At 30.1% G+C, this 19,815-nt stretch overlaps 6 protein-coding genes across 16 annotated transcripts in view; 3 read left to right on the forward strand and 3 right to left on the reverse strand.

The window, feature by feature from the left end:
• The window catches only part of LOC127069258 (uncharacterized), an 8,130-nt gene extending 3,175 nt beyond the window's left edge, over positions 1-4,955 (forward strand). For 3 of the 9 annotated variants that reach the window (XR_007783424.1, XR_007783435.1, XR_007783446.1), the window contains 6 exons: positions 1-604; positions 692-1,018; positions 1,209-1,461; positions 1,895-2,358; positions 2,474-3,146; positions 3,273-3,515. The exon at positions 1-604 is cut by the window's left edge. Coding sequence is in view for 3 of the 9 variants with exons in the window: in XM_051006059.1 (XP_050862016.1) it covers positions 3,511-3,565; positions 3,685-4,901 (1,272 nt within the window). In the remaining 6 variants the exon portion in view is untranslated. Of the gene's footprint in view, positions 1,019-1,208; positions 1,468-1,894; positions 2,359-2,473; positions 3,147-3,272; positions 3,566-3,684 lie in introns of those variants that run through there. The other 6 variants (XR_007783448.1, XR_007783453.1, XR_007783449.1 and 3 more) reach the window with 6 other exon arrangements.
• A 133-nt stretch (positions 4,956-5,088) lies between these two features.
• Positions 5,089-8,482, reverse strand: LOC127069310 (guanylate kinase). Of its 3 annotated transcripts, XM_051006200.1 has the most exons (6): positions 8,391-8,482; positions 8,212-8,259; positions 7,258-7,525; positions 6,950-7,173; positions 6,747-6,858; positions 5,089-6,666 (listed from the first exon to the last, which is right to left on the reverse strand). In XM_051006200.1, the coding sequence occupies exons 3-5, from the start codon at positions 7,512-7,514 to the stop codon at positions 6,752-6,754; spliced, it is 588 nt and encodes a 195-aa protein (XP_050862157.1). In that variant the 5' UTR covers positions 7,515-7,525; positions 8,212-8,259; positions 8,391-8,482; the 3' UTR covers positions 5,089-6,666; positions 6,747-6,751. The 3 variants fall into 3 exon arrangements, with proteins under 3 accessions (XP_050862157.1, XP_050862147.1, XP_050862139.1); XM_051006190.1 differs by having other exon boundaries at positions 8,212-8,447; XM_051006182.1 differs by lacking the exons at positions 8,212-8,259; positions 8,391-8,482 and adding an exon at positions 7,672-8,064.
• Positions 8,483-8,893: 411 nt separating this feature from the next.
• On the forward strand, positions 8,894-10,589 carry LOC127069325 (HIG1 domain family member 2A, mitochondrial). Its single transcript, XM_051006212.1, has 2 exons — positions 8,894-9,559; positions 9,757-10,589. The coding sequence occupies exons 1-2, from the start codon at positions 9,415-9,417 to the stop codon at positions 9,921-9,923; spliced, it is 312 nt and encodes a 103-aa protein (XP_050862169.1). The 5' UTR covers positions 8,894-9,414; the 3' UTR covers positions 9,924-10,589.
• On the reverse strand, positions 10,080-13,028 carry LOC127069280 (rhotekin-like). Its single transcript, XM_051006101.1, has 8 exons — positions 12,846-13,028; positions 12,509-12,699; positions 12,207-12,416; positions 11,922-12,101; positions 11,750-11,844; positions 11,267-11,481; positions 10,916-11,180; positions 10,080-10,831 (listed from the first exon to the last, which is right to left on the reverse strand). Exons 1-8 carry the CDS (start codon positions 12,999-13,001, stop codon positions 10,641-10,643), a joined length of 1,503 nt encoding a protein of 500 aa, XP_050862058.1. The 5' UTR covers positions 13,002-13,028; the 3' UTR covers positions 10,080-10,640.
• Positions 13,029-13,254: 226 nt separating this feature from the next.
• LOC127069290 (26S proteasome non-ATPase regulatory subunit 4) lies at positions 13,255-15,649 on the reverse strand. Its single transcript, XM_051006130.1, has 6 exons — positions 15,484-15,649; positions 14,925-15,065; positions 14,722-14,833; positions 14,250-14,624; positions 13,857-14,145; positions 13,255-13,763 (listed from the first exon to the last, which is right to left on the reverse strand). The coding sequence occupies exons 1-6, from the start codon at positions 15,507-15,509 to the stop codon at positions 13,516-13,518; spliced, it is 1,191 nt and encodes a 396-aa protein (XP_050862087.1). The 5' UTR covers positions 15,510-15,649; the 3' UTR covers positions 13,255-13,515.
• A 349-nt stretch (positions 15,650-15,998) lies between these two features.
• Positions 15,999-18,436, forward strand: LOC127069284 (N-acetylglucosamine-6-sulfatase-like). The gene is made up of 9 exons (XM_051006115.1): positions 15,999-16,292; positions 16,367-16,426; positions 16,520-16,726; positions 16,801-16,962; positions 17,055-17,228; positions 17,313-17,514; positions 17,582-17,874; positions 17,940-18,056; positions 18,135-18,436. The coding sequence occupies exons 1-9, from the start codon at positions 16,179-16,181 to the stop codon at positions 18,300-18,302; spliced, it is 1,497 nt and encodes a 498-aa protein (XP_050862072.1). The 5' UTR covers positions 15,999-16,178; the 3' UTR covers positions 18,303-18,436.
• The last annotated feature ends 1,379 nt before the right edge of the window (positions 18,437-19,815 follow it).

Consider the following 19,815-nt stretch of genomic DNA (forward strand, 5'->3'; position numbering starts at 1 on the left):
GTGACAAAGTTTGTAAATCTTTATGGGGTATTAACGAACGAGTCACTTTATCTCGAACATTTTTTCAACGGTCTTGTACGTGGTATAAATGAAGAACAATGCGAAATTACGATTTTTCTAAAGACATACGCTATTGGCGATCCCCGGAAAGAAATAAAACGTAACGATAAAGTCGATCTATCCTTCGATGGAATATCTTTGAAGGATTCATTAGAAACTACCGAGTTAAAAGTTGTCAACGACTTAGGTGATAAAATAAAAAGAAGAAAAGAAAAAGAAGGAAGCATAGAAAGAAGGGTAAGAAACGATTTCGACGTATGGTCGTTGTACGTGATACTGATAAAGAACGAACGTTCGATGGAGCGAATTTTGAATGAGGAAGAGTCAACCAACTGGATGTCTCGGCTACACTTCATCGTAATGATAATCCCAGATGACGTAGATATCTCCGTAGATAATAAATACGACGTGACGATCGAACGAACTTTAAAAATACTTTGGTTACGACGTCAAATTCTAAACGTTTTAGTTTTTCTACCCTTCGCGAAAAATGGGACAAACTTGGCGTACACTTACGATCCTTTCTTTCTAAATAAGAACGATGGTAGGAGTTAACGGTCTCTTTATAATTTCTTTTCAAACAATTTTCAAACAAATTATTCCCTTCCATTATTTATAGTCATTATTACAGAGCGAGGTAAACTCGAATCCATTAACGTCGTCTCAAAAGAGGACATATTTCTACGTTTGTCTCGGTTAACTCATCGTCGTACGGACAATATGCACGGCTACAAATTAAACGTAGGTCTATTTCAACAATTTCAAACTTTAATGAAAATGAGAGATAAACCATCGCCAGGCACGATTTACGAATATTCCAGCGGATATAATGGCTCGAATGCGATTATCCTCGGTACGATTGCTAAATACATGAACTTCACCGTGAACGAGATTAATCCGAGAGATCAAATTAAATACGGACACGAATTATCGAATGGCACTTACGTTGGAACCTTGGGTAAGACTAAGAAAGCGTTAAACTGAAGTGAAATAGAAATGGAAACGAAAAAAGAGAAAAAGAAACAAATTAGAATACAAGAGAGAAAATAAAGAATAGAAAGAAAAGAAAAAATACAAAAAAAATCATTTCGATTAATTTGATTCGATCTTTTACATGTATCTACTTACATACGTGAACTGTTTATTAGGTGACATTGTCTACGGTAGAGCGGAAGTAACTTTTGCGTCTTTCTTCGTGAAAACCTATGGCAAAAGTAATAATAATTTCGAATTTACTATCCAGACGGGATATGACAGCATCTGCGTGTTCGTACCGAAGGCACGCAAAATACCGAAGTGGCTTCGAATACATCACATGTTTGAACCGTCTATCTGGCTTTGTTCGATAATTTCACCAATTATGGTCTACCTGATGTGCTACGTATTACTGTTATTTACGAGGTAAAGGTAATGCCACGGTACAAAGTTAAATTTCTTTCTCTCTCTCTTTTTCTCTCTCCCTCTTTAAACGTGACTTAAAAAAAAAATAAAGGAGAAAAAAAAATACAGACTGCCTAAACGCTAAGAATCTTTTATGAAGGATATCAACGTGTCCGATATCGTTCAATAAAATAATAATCGTAAATCGCATTAACCAATGATATCGATTAACTTTTTATTCGAAATTAATATATTCCTCGATATAAATGGCGAAACTCTCGATGAGTAATAAAAGGTAAATACCGACATAAATTCTTAAAGGGAGCATGATGAATTGGGGTAGTATCATTTTATTAAATCTTACACATCGATCTTCCCTCGTTTATTTACAATCCATGTGTTTAATTATTTTTTCTTCCTCTCATATTTTTCTTCTTTACGTTTTTATTTTTAGAAGAAAAATTTACAGTCACGCAAAACTCGCCTACAAAATATTTCAATTCGCCATTGGATATCCAACTAAATTGCCACATTCCTGTTTAGAAAGAATACTTTTGTCGACTCTCTCCATTACGAATGTTATAATGGCAGGATTATTCGGAGGATTATTGTACAAAAGTTTTTCTAACGATATTTATTACAAGGATATAAATTTATTATCAGAATTGGATGCATCGGAATTACCTATCCTATTCTTGAAATACAATTTAAACGACGTTTTTGGTGACGAATCTACGGCATCGTTGGTGTTCAATAATCTAAGAAAAAAATTTAAATACGGTGTACAGGCGCTGCATGACGTGACATGTTTTAGAAATGCAAGTGGATTGATTAGGAAAAAACATTTTTATTTGGTGGAAAGAAAGATGGTTAATGAAGATCTATCGCCAAAATTACATCTCGTTAAAGAATGCCCACGTAATTATTAATTTCGTTAGATTTGTCCAATTACTCTTTCTTTTACTTTTTTGTCTTCTTTTAATTTTTTTTTTTTTTTTATTTTATTTTTTTCTTCTTTTCATTCATTTTTCAGGTAATTACTACTTAGCATATCCCATACCGAAGAATTCGTATTTGCTCGAAAAGTTGAATCTCCTGATTGGCAGATTAAATCAGGCAGGCTTATTGACATTGTGGAATAATCGTACTATCATGAATTTTATTAATCAAAGAAGAGAATCATCGACAAAACAGACTCATGCGGGAGACAAATTTGTCCCGTTCAATTTGGAAGACATGCAGACGTCCTTCTATTTGCTAATAATCGGTCTATTACTTTCGTCGATTGTGTTTTGTAATGAGAAAGGGTGGCTGACAAGACACGTGAAAAAAAGAAAAGAAAATTTACCCGAAGGGGATTCATCTAAAGGAAAAAGAAATTTTCTAAGATTTTCTCTAAAGAAAAAGCAAAAAAAGCAAGAAAGAAACCCACGAAAAATTTTCATTTCAAACGTAATTACGAAATCCGAGATATCTTGTTCGATCTGTTAAATTGATCGATCAAATCTATTAAAGATATTTCTAAACTTTTAGCTATATACATATATCGTAGATTCGATAAATTAGATTCGAAATATCTATAAACTTTATACGATATATAAGTCACTTCAATAACATTCAGAAACGGTGTGAATAATATCATAATACAATAATATCGTAACTTTGAAATTATTTGAGTATGGCTTGCAGCGATTTCTATATTTGAGGTAAATGTCATAACTTTATTAAGAAGTTGAAATATGTAAAAGATAAATAAAACGAATCATATTTCGTTGAATATTATTATATGAAACGAATCATATTTCGATTTTCTATCAAATATTATTTTGCAGTTTTTCAATATTGAATTAATAATATGGCGAGAGGTCAATGTACCACGTATACCTTGAGTTTTCCAAAGTTTTGCGATTTCCCAGCGTCAATGCGTAGTAGTAGTAAGTGCACGTTCGTACGGCAAACAAAACTACAAGGTAATGGGGGTTTATTTTAAGAATATCTGAAAATACGCTCAACACTATTTCTCTCTGGCGTTAAGCTCAGTCGAGTGTCGTTGGTCGTTGATGAGTTATCATGGTACTACTAACAAGTAATATATTTTCTACGATAGCGATAACAAGTCTGATAGGTAAGTATCAATTAAATTCTTATATTATTGAAAGCTTTTTTTTAAAAAAAAAGATAGAAGAAAAATATACGCACGATCGTATAAATGATGAAAAGAAATCTTTGTTTTTTCGTTATCAGGTATATCACCGATTTGGACATGGAGCATAAAGGATCGTCGATACGATGGTTATGATCTAGAAAAAGGTCCCGTATTTTATGAAGCTTACTATCCAGAAAATAACGAAAACAATCCAACAGCGTACCAAGAAAAGCGTTATTTCGATCGGGACGCTGTGATTGAGAGAACGTTTCAAATACCTACTGACCGAAGGGAATATGTCGAAGATAGATCGAAAAACGACTATCTCGATCGTTTGGAACATCTACGGTACGATGGATCAGGAGGATATATTTCCGATCCGAAATTTTCAATGAATCAAAACTATCCGAAAATTGAACCGTCGAGGAATTATGAAATCGCACGTAAATTTTACAATATAAATCGTTATGCACCGACCTACATCGGACGAATTCGAAATAATCCGGAAGATTCATTATCGTCATCATCGTCCTCGTCTTCTTCGTTGTCATCAAAAGATTTAGAAAATTGGAACTCATTGGAGAGTTACTTACGCTTTGATCCAAGCTTCGCTGATCGTCGTAACGTTGACAAGATTGACATAAATAGATCCAATTTCCGAGTAATTCCGGAACGTGACTTAAATCAGGAAAATATATTTCAAAAAGAAGACGACGACAACAGCGAAACCGAATCCCTTCGAAATATTCGAAACAATCTATCTGCTGCATCATTTAGAGATATACAACCTTTAGAAATTTCAAAAGAATTCGAATCAATAAGGAGAGTTTCGCCGAGAGATTTACAAGATCGAAATTCATTCGACACGATTAATACTATAAATCATATGAGATATCCAAGGCAACAGTATCGTTATTTTGGGAATACCAATAATCCCGAATCACAAGCATGGATATCCAATGTTAAAAATCTTCGAAATGAACAAATTGAAGAGATTCCAAGAAACGTTGATTCGTTACCATCGGAAAATATCTTTGTTCCGAGACCTCAAGTGATCAATTATATATTTTCAAAGGATTCGTCGATCGAACGAACCGAGAAACCAATTACCATGAAAGAAATTACAAGAACAAACGATGAACCTCGAAAATACGGCGACAATCTTTTGCAAGAGGAACTAAATAAGGAAGAAGAAGAAGAAACAAAAGATAAAAGTACAAAAGTTACGTCGATTGAAATTAGCGAAGTACCTAGACACAAGATACGTCATCATCACGGAGAATGGCTACGTGATTTCTCTCGTGGACAAAATTAACTTGATCGATGCTAATTGATTTAAAAAAAAAAAAAAAAGAAAAAAAGAAAGAAAGGAAAAATAATCAAGTTTGTACGCATTCGCACGATAAAATTCAACTCGATCATTCATTTTTGACACAAAATAATTAGATTTCGCAACTGTAAAAATTAAAAGCGATCTTAAGTGTCGATCTTTTTAAGATTCATTCACTTTGAACAGTACATTTATTATTATATATATTTATAATTATACAATTCTTTGTAACAGTGTAGAATATAATCTCTCTATAAGAGACTTTATTCCTCGGGGATCATGATTAAATATCGAAAATACACTTCTCATAAATGAAGATTGATTAATTAATTATATATATAGAAAGAGAAAGAGAAAGAGAGAGAGAGAGAGAAATAGAGAGAAAGATAAGAAAAAAATTGCCTTCACATAAAATTATTTTTATGAAAGTAGTAAAAGTATTTACAAAATATGATAATACTTATCGCGCAAGATTATCTTCTTTTTATGATAAGTGTGTACACGTAATGATTTATTTCAACATATTTCTTTAAAAAAAAATATATATATATATATAATTTTTTAAAAAGATATCGGTAGTAAGTAAATGATATATTAAATGTACACATAAAAAAAAAACTTATGATTAATAATAATCTATTGGAATACTTTTAAATGTAGTCTCTGGTCAACAACTTTTTAGAAATTGTTTGTTCTTTTAAATCCTACATAAAATACTAGACAGACTTAATATATTTGGTCACCAAGAAATTTAATATCAATAAAATAGTATAGAGATAGAAAACCAAATATTCCTGAAATTAGGAAAAATGATTATTTTTCGATGAATGTAAATATTTATAAATGAGACATGGGCCATTCTTAAAAATGAAAGATATATTCTACTTTGGCACTTTAATTTTATCTTTCAATAATATCTTAAACTTAAAAAGGAATGTTTGTACTATTTTAATTACTAATAATTATCTATCTTTGATATTCAGATAGAAAATAAATTATTATGTTTGCATTACGATAAAATATCGTTTGGATTTAATTTAAAATGTTATAAAGAACGCATGATTTTAGATGTAAAGGCAAGTACAAGACAAAGCCAAATGTACTTCGTAAGTAACCTACTCTATTGGAACACAACTTCGTTTGGTGAATAATCTCAGTTAGCTATATCTAAATGGTTACATTTTATTTACTAAGTTCTCTCTGCATTTTTGCCTATTTAAGACACTATTATTTCATAAGAATTTAATTTAACGCAATATACTCTTTTAGTTGTATCTGTATGAGACATTTAAATTCTTTTCTGTAAAAAATATAACTGTTTAATATTTTAATTTTTCTCACAACTATATTATATATCTTAGTCCGATCGTGTAAACTTATTTTCAATATTTATACGTGGGCACTGTTATCAGGTAAAGATTCTGCTACATATCTTTAATTTTAATTCTTAGTTTCTTTCAATGATTTTCTCATTTTAATATTCTCTTTTTTTATAAGTTATTAGATAAATTTTGTTTATCCATTTATACTTGAAATATTTTTTACACATTTTTTTATCTACTACAGTAAACACAGTTTACCATTATACTAAATTAATGGGTTAAATATTTTCTTTTGTTTCTGACAACTGTTTTCCCCATAAAATCATTAACATAATGATCTTCCATCAATTTCTAATCATAAGATGTTTTTGTGACATTACATAAATTCATGAATAATACTTATCCTTGGACACATTTAATTTAGCTATCTACAAATTATAAAGAATATATACGTTATTTAAACCGTTTTGTATAACGACGATAATTCTAAATGACCAACTTCCAATACCTGTTTTATGTATTGACATTTAATTTGGAAGAAATAAATTCACGCAATTTCTCATAAGCTTTATCAAGATTATCATTCTCAATCACAATATCAAAATTACCTGGCTGCTCACCTGTAACACGAATATAAATACAAATTATAAAATAGGATTTTAAGTACTATTTGTGCGAATAGTGTGAAGACTGTATTAATTTATTACATACCATATTCCAATTCTGCCTTAGCAATAGTTAATCTTCGTAGTAAAGATTCGTCTGTTTCCGTATTCCTATCTTTTAATCGTTGTTCTAATTCATTTATAGACGGTGGTTTTATAAAGATATACAAAGGACTTAAAGAACTATTTTTAATTTGTTTGACACCTTCTATTTCTATCTCTAGTATACATATTTTTCCAGTACGTTGAACATTTTCTACAGCAAGTTTACTAGAAAGCATATAAATTTAATCCCTTTCACTTGTGAATTTAAATAACGCGACATGCTTATCCGAAATATTTAATAATGCCTACCTGGTTCCATATAAATTTCCACTATACGAAGCGGTTTCAAGAAATTCACCATTATCTATCTGTTTTTGCATTTCTTCTTTATTTGTAAAGTAATAATGTTTACCATCCTCTTCGCCAGATCTAGGATTTCTAGTTGTATGCGATACAGAAAATCCAAATTTATCTGGAAACTCTTCGAATAGTCGTTTCAATAAAGTACTTTTCCCACTTCCAGAAGGACCAGCTATTACTAACGGAGTAGAATCTTTTTGCAACATTGTACAAATTTCTACAAAAAGAAGATAATAATGATATGCATTAATCAATGATTTTTTGAAATTCCTTAATTTCACAAATTAAACAAACGCATAATGTAATTAAATGTGATATGTATTACAATTGTTAATTGGATTAGAAGATCTAAATTCTGCATACCTATTTTACGAATGTTTAATAATTTCATGCAATGCAAGGACGTTGTATATTGTGATTTACAAAGAAATCTTATTGTAAGACGAATCATTTTTTTAACACTACAATATATTCTTCTCTTTATGACATTTTAACACAATCAACCTTTACCAGATTACTAATATATATGTCAAACATGTACAAAGTAGAACTTTATCTCTCTCATAATGTTACACAACATGACAACAGGAGATGCAAACAAAATAGAAAATACGCACGTTTTTGATATTAAATCAAATTAAAGATCAAGTAACAATAGTTTTATGAAAAATTGAAATCGTAAGAATTACGCCACGTGATGATTTTGAGCAATGAAAAATTCAATTTTGTTCCTTTGAGAAGGGTAATATATTAAAAGATTTTATGTCAGTGTTGTCAACATAACAAAAAATATATTCATGTATTTGTATACGTGTATTAATAAAATAAATATTGAAAACGTTGGTCTTTATATACGATTACTTTTTTATGATTAAATCAATAGTAAATGACGTTTTAACTTACTGTATTCTTGTAGACGGTCGTTCAATAGATAAACAGTACGAATCTAACCTATAGAAAAAAAGAAATTTTTATTTTTCGAATTGAAAGGAACTATATAATTTTATTATGTTGAAAAAAATCAACAAATTGGAAAGAACAAATCGTTCTTTTTTTTCCGAACTAAAATATTAGTCCAGTACCGGCCGTTTGTTACACCATCACAGTATTGGTACAGCGACGATCACTAAGATGGAACACGCATGCGCGTTTATTTACTGCAAATCAGAGGATTATCTGCGATTCGTTCATCGATTATTTTTGTGATCGTACATAGTACTTACACGTATAACCATAAAGATGATGTAATGGGAGTTACCTCTTAAAGTTATTCATTACTCCTGGTTTTATAATGGTTAAGCCAATAATGAAACCAAGTATAATTCTTGACCAATTTTGATGATCAAAAATGATTAAATATTTTTTTTAAGAATACATAAAAATGAAGACGTATAAATAAGTTTAATCTAGAAATAAAAATATAAAGTTTGGTACAATTAATAAATACTGCAAGTAATCTATCTTCATAGAATATATGTTCTTTGTTTGCTTTTGTTAAATGTATTATTATTTTTACTACGTACACAAAAATTTATTAGTAGTATATAGTAGTAATAGTGGTAGGAGACGCTATTTTAGAAAAAAAGTTAAAAATGAACTCGTGTTTCGAATTTTAAAATAATATGTAATATATGATATACAAGTATTCGCTAATGATTATTTTTCACCAAATAATCAACAAAATCTTGTTTTTCTTTCTCTTTTTACGTTGCAAATTTATATACCAGTTATAGATATTAATTATATTAATCAATATTTTCTATGACGCCAATCAAAATTTTATCGACGTATTACATTTAATTTATCACAGATTCTATGACACGTACGTCATTGAATAAAGAAGAATATACGTAAATATAAGAGGCCGAAAAGTATAAGTTCAGTCTATTAATACTAACTCTAATCTCTAACAAAACTAACCTAACGATCGTTAAATTATACGCGAGAGAGATATAAGTCGGACATACGAATCGACCGTCGATAAGGAAGATTCCAAACAACTGCTTATAAAAACAACGTTGAAGATATACTTTGTAAAGGGATATCGCGATATCGTTTCGTCTTCTGTAAAATACATTAATTTCATCTGATATTGACGTATTAATAATGGCAAAAAATACTATTGACAATAATAATTTGGATTGGATAAAAATAAAGGAAGTTGACGTTACCGAGGACATTGGACAATTACCTGAAACTTCGAAGGATAAATTATATCGTAAAGTACGGGAAAATCCTTTCGTACCAATAGGTAAACATAACCTCTTTTTAAAAAATAATATCTTTGATGTCAAAGATTAATATATATAACTACGTGTATGATCAGAATATCATCCCAAATTACAGCCATTTTTTAATAATATTAACAACAGCTATTTTATATTATAGTAACCTCATAATGGCACGAATATTACTGCAACATTTTATTTGAAATATAAATAATTTTAGGTACGCTTGCCACAGTGTCTGCTCTCGTTTATGGATTATATAACTTTTCTGTAGGAAATAGAAAAATGTCACAATACATGATGCGTACACGAGTTGCTGCTCAAGCCTTTACTTTCGTTGCTATAATCACTGGTTTAATATTATCGCAGAAGAAAATTAATACATAATATGTATGAAGAAATGTAAACAAATTCTTTAAGTACTGAGAGTCGATTTTTACCATATATATCTATTTTCATTCAGTCATGAATAACATTATATAATTTAAACTTCTTCAAATGCCTTAATTTGTATCTTTAAATACTCCATAGCAATAAAATGAAAAAGAAAAAAGAGTATATAAAATATTATCTTTATTTAGGATTAAACAAGAAATTGTCTACAAAATAAAAAAAAAAAAAAAAAAGATACACGATTTCTTCTCAGTAAAAATGAAAGTAAGATTTATCTAATTCATATTATACTTTGTTTTATAATATATAATACTTTAATCAATGTTCCAGCATAGATAAAAGGTCACGATTGAAACTCATTTTTATAATCGCTTTTTACGCTTTATTCGATCGTTCATTGATCGTTTATACTCTGGAACAACGTAGCATATGTAATTTAGTTATCGAGATTTGACTAATGTCATTATTTGGCAAGGCAATGACTTGTTTAAAAATAATTTCAAATATTTGAACTATAATACAATATAGATCTACGTCAAATAATTGTGACGTGATTTAGATAGCACTGATATATTGATACGTTTACAAAGCAATGTATGTGTGTGTATATATATATATGTTGTTTAGAAATATATTCAAAGATGTGTAAGATACGTAAAATATATTTTCTTCAAACACCTTTGTAAAATAAATATATATCTATGTTAATATTCATGACTGATCTTTGTTTAAAAAGGACCAGCGATGCTTCGCGCCAATAGAACTTAATTTGTACATACTATTATTGCGTAATGATCGAGTATGAAGATTCGACGTATTGCCAGAAACATTGCTAGGTATAGTACAAGAAATGTCTTGTACTGAGAACCTCTGTGTACTATACAAACTGGATGGAATAGATTCTGAAACAAAAAAATTTATTATAAGTTAAAAAAACTGTTTAGATATACATAATAATATAGTTTGTCATAATTTATAAATTTTACCTATCAATGATGTTTCATCATACAGAGAACCTTGTCTATTATTACAGAAGATAGAGATATTATCCGTCGAATGTACTTCTTGAATCGTTTGCCCTGCACTTTTCCACCTGCTATGATCTTTCGAATGAGTCGTTAAATACTTCAACCATTCCAAAGCTTCTTTGTTTGATTTTAATACGATTATAATCGTCTTTTTGATACCATCGATAAAATTTGTTATTAAAAGTTTCCTAGATGAATGTTTCGAGGGCTGAATGATAGTTTCCTAATAGGAACAAAATTAAAATATTTAATTATTTCGTTAGAGATATTCAAATATGTGATACGATTCGAAAGTACGATCGAACTGACTTTATCGATAGGAATAGTATAAATCACATTTTTCTCTTCGTCTTCCAATTCTCTAGAAAACCACGTTTTAATGCAAAAATTACGCAGACGTGCCCAATACTTCTGACCATTTATATCAATTATCCCTGCATAAATATCCGAGTTAACGCATTCGGGTTCGACTGCTAAGCGACAACAAAAGTATCCAAAAAGTGGTAACATGCAATTCTTGTTTTCTGAAAAGAGAATTAAAGACTTATAAACACTTGAGTATACGATACAAGTATACAAAAAAATTCCTTAAAAATAATGTTAATGAAATAATTGTACGTCCAATCATACGCATGCCTTATCATTACCGACTATACAGACCTTGGATATTCAAATGTGTATGTAATATATCTCAAGGGTATGTCCAAAGATCTGTTGTATACATCTCATATTCTTCTAATCGCAATCGCGTTATAGATGTTAGTTTAAAGCATTAAAGAAATATTGTCTCACCAACATGATTTATAACAAGATCATGCGTTCGTACACCATTTTCTGTTTCTTCTATAGTCAGTTTGGCAGAGGCAGCTAATTCAAAGCGTGGACCTCTACAAATATAATAATAATATATAAATTTCAGAAAAAAATTAATTTCAATGATTATAAATACGATCAATAAATTTACAATTGAACAGGATTGATATCTCCATTCAAAGAGGCACTCAATCTTTTACCAAGTGTTTTGGATATCGACGAATGTATTGTTTTTGTAATTTTCAATGGTGTACTTGCAATACTAAAGTCTTCTTCTAGCATACAGCTATAAATTTCCAACCTCAATTCAAACTCTGCTGGTACATTATTACTGTAAAGAAATATATAACAGTAAATGCATTATCCATGAATGTATATATAAGTTGATAGAAGATGATATATAAAATGATAGAAGAAATTATAAAAAATGACTCACAATATTAAAGGATTAACAAAGGTAATATCTGTATGCGTTCTGTCTATGGGACAGAGTAAGCTAGTATCGCATATCTCTGTCCCTATGCGAGCCATACAAAACACAGCAAATCTTCTATAATCCCCACGATTTTTAAAATGATCCAAATCTTTCCACATCAATGGAAATCTAAGCTCAGAAAGTGAAACTGTCGCTGTACTTTCAGATGACCTAAACGAATAATAACTTTTGTTTACTTTCTAACCTTGATATACATACATAAATGAACATAAACAAAAAGAGAAAGAAAACAATATAAATACTTCGACGTTTCGGACGAATTCTTTTTACGACGTTGTAATTCTTTCATATACATAGACATTTTTTCATTCGATATAAACAAAGCTCGCGCCGCTTCCAAACTTTGTGTACGATGGCGAGCTGCTGCCAGCAACTTTGTAGATCCATCCCTAATTTGAATTTCTACGCCTACTTTTCGTTCTAAATCACGTTCCTAAAAGAAATATTTCATTTTTGATCGAACATCGAAACAATCTACGTTTACGCACGACATAAAACTTTTAAATTTACGAAAAAATAATATGCTCGTTTTTCCAGTAAAATTTAAATGGATCTACAATAAAACGTATTACATCTTACCGTAGCATTTCTTACACTTCTTACAGTATCTCGTCTTCGTACTCGAGTTTGGTAATCGGTCAAACGACGCAAATAAATATTTTCCTTTTCCGAGGCATCGTAATTCGATTTAGACGAAGACACTATTTTCTTTCCGCGGGTTACTATAGGAGCCATTTTGACTTATGTAGGCATTGAAAATTGAATTACGTCGACAAAATATAACAGTTTTCCTCCGTGATGCCGTAGGATTGGTGGGGCAAGTGAGATTCAACGTGATTGGTCGAGTTAGTCACGTGACCTCGAGCGAATTCGTAGATAGAACGCAAAGCCAAATCACATCTCAATACACAACGTACACTCTTCGGGCGAGGATCGTTTACGGGCAAATAAAAAGGTGAGATACAAATAAATCAATACAATAAAATAATTATGTTGCGTTGATAACTCATGAGATTTACTTTAAGTAACATTAAATACATACGTATGTACCATTATTTTTTTTTGTTTTTTGTCTTATTATAATCATATCATTTTAGTTATACAATCGATACGTTAGTATTCGTTTTCATGGTTATATACACGCATTTATGATAAAAGTAATTTGCATAAATGTGAAGAAGCATACAATTGTAACACCCAGATGGAAAGTAGAAATAATATCTAGTACAAATACTCCTAAAAAGTTCTCTTACTTCTTGTCTTTATCTTTTTCTTTAGTTTTATCTTTATCTTTATCTTTATCTTTATCTTTATCTTTGTCCTTATCCTTGTCCTTATTTTGTTGTAAGGAACCAACAGCTTGTAGAACAGTTTCGGACTGTGGATCAACGCCAGGTAAATTTTCTAAAACCGATTGTAAAAATGCAGCATCGGACATAACAGCACTATAATCTTCTTCTACTTCCATTGCTTCTTCTTTCTGTGTTTCAAGGTCTTCTAAAATACAAATAATTTGATGTAAATAAAGCAATCAAAAGATGTACATATATACGTATTCATCTATTTATTGTATCGCATATCTCGACTTACGTTGATCTTGCATTGACATCTGCATTGCAAAAGCGATTTGTTCTTCTTCCGACATATTAGCAAAGTCAGGTATATTCGCGCTAGTAGGAGCAGTATTCTCAGTAGTAGACGATGTTGTTTCTTCAGCTCCTTCAAGAGACATCGCCAATGCTCGTTTTAACATCGCTTCCTCGTTAGTTACTTCCTTAATAGTTTCCGGTTGTTTGTTTTGAACATCTTCGTTTACTTGCGCTCGACGTGCTTCGTCTTCTTGTCGTTGACGTTGTTCCTCCATTGAAACACGTAAAGCCTGAAAAATTAAATTTATAAATTTTTATACAATCGTCGCATACCAATTTATATTTATAACATTGTAATTAGAATTAATATTAATAACACAAATTAAATGAGTACCAATGCGAGCTCAGGATCTTCGTTAGGATCAACACCAAATTCAAACGCCGCTCCACTCATTCCTGCCCCACCCATACCATCTTCCCCTTGAATTATAGGAGAAGAGATCAAAGCATCCGACAAATGGGGACCAGGTGGAACAGTGACGAGGTGGCTACCAGTTCCATCTTTACCATTCAGTGCATTGATAAATGCCGTTAATACATCATTATTAATGCTTTCTTCGCCAAAACTTATTATATCTACATTGACCTTTTCTTTCTTGAGTCGTTTTGCTAATTTCACCAATTCTTTTTCGTCTATTTGTACCGGGCTTCCAACAAATGCTACAATTCTCATTTTGTGATTCTTACCCTGTCGATGCTTTAATGCTAACTATATATAAAAAGAATATTAATCTTTGAATTATAAAAATTTTAGAATTTACTTTTTCTTTTCTTTTTTTTTTTTTTTTTTTGTTTCAAACACTTACATGTGCAATTCTAATTCCCGTGATTAAACATAAATTTCCATTTGGTTGAACTTGATGAAGCTTTGAAAGTATTCTACCAACATCGCTTGTAAGGGTTGCTAAAACTTCAACACTGAAAAGAAATAGACATAATTGTAAGTAGTAATATAATTTTTTTGTCTCACTATTTTGTTATTAAAACTTAATACTTTATCAATACTCACTTAGCAAGTGTTATAAGACCGACATTATTCTCTGGATTCGAGCGAGTTTTTGAATGACATACTAAATTGACTGCATCTTGTTGAGCTTGTAGACGAGTTGGCAAAAAATCTCCATTTCTCATATAATCGCTATTATCAACACTGTTAAGAAATGTATATAAACAATTTCAAATTAGAAGGTTATATATATATTGTTAAATAACAATATAGTATATTACAATAAACAAACAGAAAATTTAAATGTATAGATTATATCTTATATCCTTATATAAAAAAAAAGAAAAAAATAATAAAAAACAAAACGATTTTATTATTTTCATATTTAATTATACGTATATTCGAGATGCATTTTAAATCGTTAGGAAGTTCGAAATACTTTCTTCAAAGTTTGCATTGTCATCTCTGAAACCATATATTTACGAACTAAATTATTAGTTACTATAGGATATCTCTAACATATTTTTTTTACTCGTGTTAGAAAAAAAAAATTTAGTAATTTGATTAAATAAATATATGTAATATTAAGCTATATTTTTTCAGATAATTTATTAAAACGTACCATATCATTGTACTTTCCAGCACCATCTTGTAAAGACACACCAATCCTTGCCGTTAACTATTCACTGTTTTCACAATCTCACCACCTTGTTCACATTTTAACTTTCCATCGATCAACTAAAGAACCTAGAGATGTATCTTGCTTCAATCGAATTTGGTCCACATTTGAATTATTATGTTGATAGGACTGAAGAGAACATAAATTTTGTTTAAGTTGGTAACACTTTATCTATCTGTAGATACCGGCTTTTATTATGCATGTATAAAAAATGATTAATATAAATAATATAAGAAAATGAACATACTTGAATCGTTTGTAACGAATTCTTTAAAAATAAAATGAAAAAAAATATTTTAATATTTTTTAAATAATTTCTTAGTACTTATTTAAAAATGTACTTACACGATTATCTTTTTTTTTTTTATAAGAAATACTGCATCTGCATTTATGAAGATATAACTTCTTTTATTATTATTTTTTTTTTTTTTTCATAGTATATATCACGTCAATTATTTTTTGCAGTTTGTACTATATAATCTACTACTAAAGATTAATTTGTGTTTGTAGCTTAGTTAGAAAAAATTTAATTTTTATTATCTATACGTTTTTGTTTACAAGAACAGATATATATGTATATATATATATATAATACATATGTAGAATATAGTTTGCATATTATCTAATAATCTAACACTATGGTTCTACCAACATATATAATATTATTATTTTATTTACGTTCATTTTTATGTAAAGGAGAAAATATTGTATTAATTATTGCTGATGATTTAGATCTAGTTCTAGATGGGATGGTAAGGATATAATTTGAAATATATATTACAATATTATTTTTTTTTTTATTAATTACATCTAATCAATTTCATAGACACCAATGAACAATACGTTAAATCTTATTGGAGGTAAAGGTGCAACATTTTTAAATCAAGTATGTGGTCACAGATTGAAATTATTTATAATATTATATTTTTAGTTGGAGATAATATTTCTAACAAATTGTTATGATTGTTCTATTATATAGTTCGTAGCATCTCCAATTTGTTGTCCTAACAGAGCTTCCATTCTAACCGGTAGATATCAACATAATCATTTAACAGTAAATAATTCTATTTCTGGAGGTTGTAATAGTATTGAATGGCAAGAAAGACAAGAACCTAATACGTTTGCTGCATATTTAAAAAATGAAATGAATTATATTACATTTTATGCTGGAAAATATTTGAATAAGGTGCAATATATTATTTATTATTATTTTAGAATTAAGTGTCCTTGTAAGTATAAAATATAACTTGAATGCGATAGTATGGAAGCCAAAGTGTTGGTGGGGTCAACCATATTCCACCAGGTTGGGATTGGTGGGCTGCGCTTGTTGGAAACTCAAAATATTACAATTATACCTTGTCTATTAATGGTACAAAAAAAGAATATGGAGATGAACCTGAGGATTACCTCACAGATGTGATAGTAAGCCAAATATTGAGAATTGTAAATACATATTATATAAGTTTATTTTACAAAAATCTTCTGTTCATCGAATCAATATTGTTTCATTATAGGCCAATTTAGTTAAGGAATTTTTTAATCAATACAATTCCAACGATAATCCTTTTCTAATGGTATTGTCACCTCCTGCACCTCATGCACCTTTTACACCAGCTGTAAGGCATATTGACAAGTATAAAAATATAAAAGCCAAAAGAACACCAAATTTTAATACTTTGACTCAAACAGTATATATTTTTCTGTTATTGTAATAATAAATGTAGCAAAGAAATTTATTTCAGGATATTATATTAACTATTATTTACAAATAGGATAAACATTGGTTGGTCAAAAGAGAACCGTCGCCTCTTCCACAGAAAATATTGCCAAAATTAGATGAAATTTATAGGCGAAGATGGGAGAGCCTTTTAGCTGTCGATGAACTCGTTAAAAGTGTACATGACTTGTTAGAACGGAAAGATCTTTTGAAAGATACATATATTATTTTTACATCAGATAATGGATATCATATCGGTAACAGATATTTAATACAGAATGATTAATACAATAAACAATCTATTTTTTTTATTTCTATTATTAGGACAATTCAGTATGCCAATGGATAAACGTCAACCATACGAAACCGATATAAGAATTCCATTACTGATCAGTGGTCCTGGAATACCTCACTCAACAGTAACTAAACCAATTAGTAGCGTAGATTTATTTGCTACGATCTTACAGATAGCTGGCTTAGAACATCCCTCGGATGGTATATCTTTCTTAAGAAAAACATTGTCGAACGATCGAACAGTTTTAATAGAATATAGAGGAGAAAAGTCAAATTATAAGCCAAATACTGGATGTCCTAGTGATAATGATCTAAATCTAGCTGTAAGTAAAATGTACAAAAAAGAAATGTATGAATATATGAAATAACAGTTGAATTTTACTTTAAGCTTTGCAATCAAGAATTGGCTTGTAAATGTGAGGATGCCAGAAATAATACTTACAACTGTATTAGACGTATTTCTCCGCTACACAATAATATTTTTTGTATATTCGAAGACAACGAGGTATACGAGACAACTCGACAACGAATAATTTTACACGCGTAGTTGTATCGTCGAAACTATATATTTTATTTTTCTTAGGCATTCATCGAAGCTTACGATTTAACACAGGACAATTATCAAATGAATAACATCGGCTATAGTATGAAACGTGAACATAGATATAAGTTTAGAAAACGTCTTAAAAAGATGGTTTCTTGTCAGGATAATGAATGTATTTTTACAAACTTAGGAAATACGTATTATTAATTATCCTATAAAGAAAAAGAAAAGAGAATTAACTATTATTAATTATTATTAGTATTATAATATATAAATATATTATATATTTTAAAATACGCATGGATAATATTCATAATAAAAATGTCTGTAATATAGAGTTATTTTTCGTTACTCTAATATAACAAATGGCTGGGTATTGAAAGTTTGAAGTGCCGATAGCCGTCTTACTTCGCATTATTGCGTTTATGGAAATCGCGTATGGCGGATAGGTCGTGAATCTGGATATAAGAATAACTCGCAGCTTCCTCTCTCGGAGCTGCCTCCCTATCGAGCTGTTTTCTTAGCAAATATTTTTATTAAACCCCGCGGTCTCGAATATCTGAATAGCAATCGCGCTATTTGGTAGGGAAAGAGAGAGAGAGAGAGACAGAGAAAGAGAGTAGAACGATCCAGATAAAACGTACAAACTTTAACTTCTCCATTGCGAGATATTTTTTCAACTAAAACGTTTTGAATTCTATACGGATTTGCGCCGAACGAATAGGCGAGAGGATAGAGATACATATGTATATCCATAGATAGATAGATCGGTCGATTAATATATATTATATGTGTATAGTATATATATATACGAAATGAATATAATATTTATTATTATATATTTATTAAAAAGGTAGAAACAGGATCGATACTACTTATATTACGTTTAAAAGAAAATAACGTTAAAGCATAATACATTTTCGAATCGAAGTCGGAACAAAAGAAGAACTCCGTTCGAGTTTCTGTAAAAGGCACGAAGCGTAAGGATCGATCGATCGGTCGAGGATTAACAACGATCCTTCGAATTGTAAGGTCGTTACATCGCTACTGAAACGTATAAGTCGGCTTGCTAGAAGTCCTTTTCTTTTTCTTTTTTCTCTCTCTTTCTCTCTCTCTTTTTTCTCTTTCTCTTCATTGATCATTCGAGCGAGTGATCGCCTTTTTGTATACCAGGATCAATGGCTTTCGTTGGCTTCCAAACTGTGGATTCTCGCTTTTCTGTGCCTTCCCTCTTTGTCTCCTCTCCCTCCCACCTTTCTTGGTGATCTGCATCCTCGCGAATGCTTACCGACTTATGCCGCAAAATAAATCACAAAAAGAAACGACGAACCTTTGGAATCACGTCGAGAGAGAGAGAGAGAGAGAGAAAGAGAGAGATGTATTCAAAAATTCAAAAACGATTTTTTCGCGTTTGTTCCATCGAAAGCCGTAAAAGTCTTTTGACCGTAAAAGTCTGCTTTAAAATTTACTTCAATTCCCACCATATGAAAATTAAAAATCTTTTTTTTTTTTTTTTTCTTTTCACTTCTGGTTATCGATCTTTCTCTCTCTCTCTCTTTCTCTCTCACTCGTTATTTTAAAGTTACGATAACATTTTCTTTTTTGGAAGGATCATTTCCTCTTGAAAATCTTTTCTAATTAATGACATTCTTTGTTAAAATACGATAATTAATCATCCTCGATCTATATCGTGTAAGCAAGCAGCTGTGATACGCAATAA

This window comes from Vespula vulgaris, chromosome 1 (genome assembly GCF_905475345.1).
Source record: "Vespula vulgaris chromosome 1, iyVesVulg1.1, whole genome shotgun sequence".
In the NCBI taxonomy this organism is placed as follows: domain Eukaryota; kingdom Metazoa; phylum Arthropoda; class Insecta; order Hymenoptera; family Vespidae; genus Vespula; species Vespula vulgaris.

What these genes read in the sequence shown, in the direction of transcription:
- LOC127069310 (XM_051006182.1), bottom strand. Translation starts at nt 7,759, where the DNA reads ATGATTCGTCTTACAATAAGATTTCTTTGTAAATCACAATATACAACG. An exon ending in ATTAAACATTCGTAAAATAG is followed by an intron (nt 7,526 to 7,671) that starts GTATGCAGAATT and finishes TTCTTTTTGTAG; the next exon opens with AAATTTGTACAATGTTGCAA. An exon ending in TAAGGCAGAATTGGAATATG is followed by an intron (nt 6,859 to 6,949) that starts GTATGTAATAAA and finishes TTCGTGTTACAG; the next exon opens with GTGAGCAGCCAGGTAATTTT.
- LOC127069325 (XM_051006212.1), top strand. Translation starts at nt 9,415, where the DNA reads ATGGCAAAAAATACTATTGACAATAATAATTTGGATTGGATAAAAATA. An exon ending in AAATCCTTTCGTACCAATAG is followed by an intron (nt 9,560 to 9,756) that starts GTAAACATAACC and finishes AAATAATTTTAG; the next exon opens with GTACGCTTGCCACAGTGTCT.
- LOC127069280 (XM_051006101.1), bottom strand. Translation starts at nt 13,001, where the DNA reads ATGGCTCCTATAGTAACCCGCGGAAAGAAAATAGTGTCTTCGTCTAAA. An exon ending in TTTGTTAATCCTTTAATATT is followed by an intron (nt 12,102 to 12,206) that starts GTGAGTCATTTT and finishes ATTTCTTTACAG; the next exon opens with TAATAATGTACCAGCAGAGT. An exon ending in ATACTATTCCTATCGATAAA is followed by an intron (nt 11,181 to 11,266) that starts GTCAGTTCGATC and finishes TGTTCCTATTAG; the next exon opens with GAAACTATCATTCAGCCCTC.
- LOC127069290 (XM_051006130.1), bottom strand. Translation starts at nt 15,509, where the DNA reads ATGGTGCTGGAAAGTACAATGATATG. An exon ending in CTGGAAAGTACAATGATATG is followed by an intron (nt 15,066 to 15,483) that starts GTACGTTTTAAT and finishes ATTTCTTAACAG; the next exon opens with TGTTGATAATAGCGATTATA. An exon ending in CGGGAATTAGAATTGCACAT is followed by an intron (nt 14,625 to 14,721) that starts GTAAGTGTTTGA and finishes TTTTATATATAG; the next exon opens with TTAGCATTAAAGCATCGACA.
- LOC127069284 (XM_051006115.1), top strand. Translation starts at nt 16,179, where the DNA reads ATGGTTCTACCAACATATATAATATTATTATTTTATTTACGTTCATTT. An exon ending in CTGGAAAATATTTGAATAAG is followed by an intron (nt 16,727 to 16,800) that starts GTGCAATATATT and finishes TGAATGCGATAG; the next exon opens with TATGGAAGCCAAAGTGTTGG. An exon ending in GTATATTCGAAGACAACGAG is followed by an intron (nt 18,057 to 18,134) that starts GTATACGAGACA and finishes TATTTTTCTTAG; the next exon opens with GCATTCATCGAAGCTTACGA.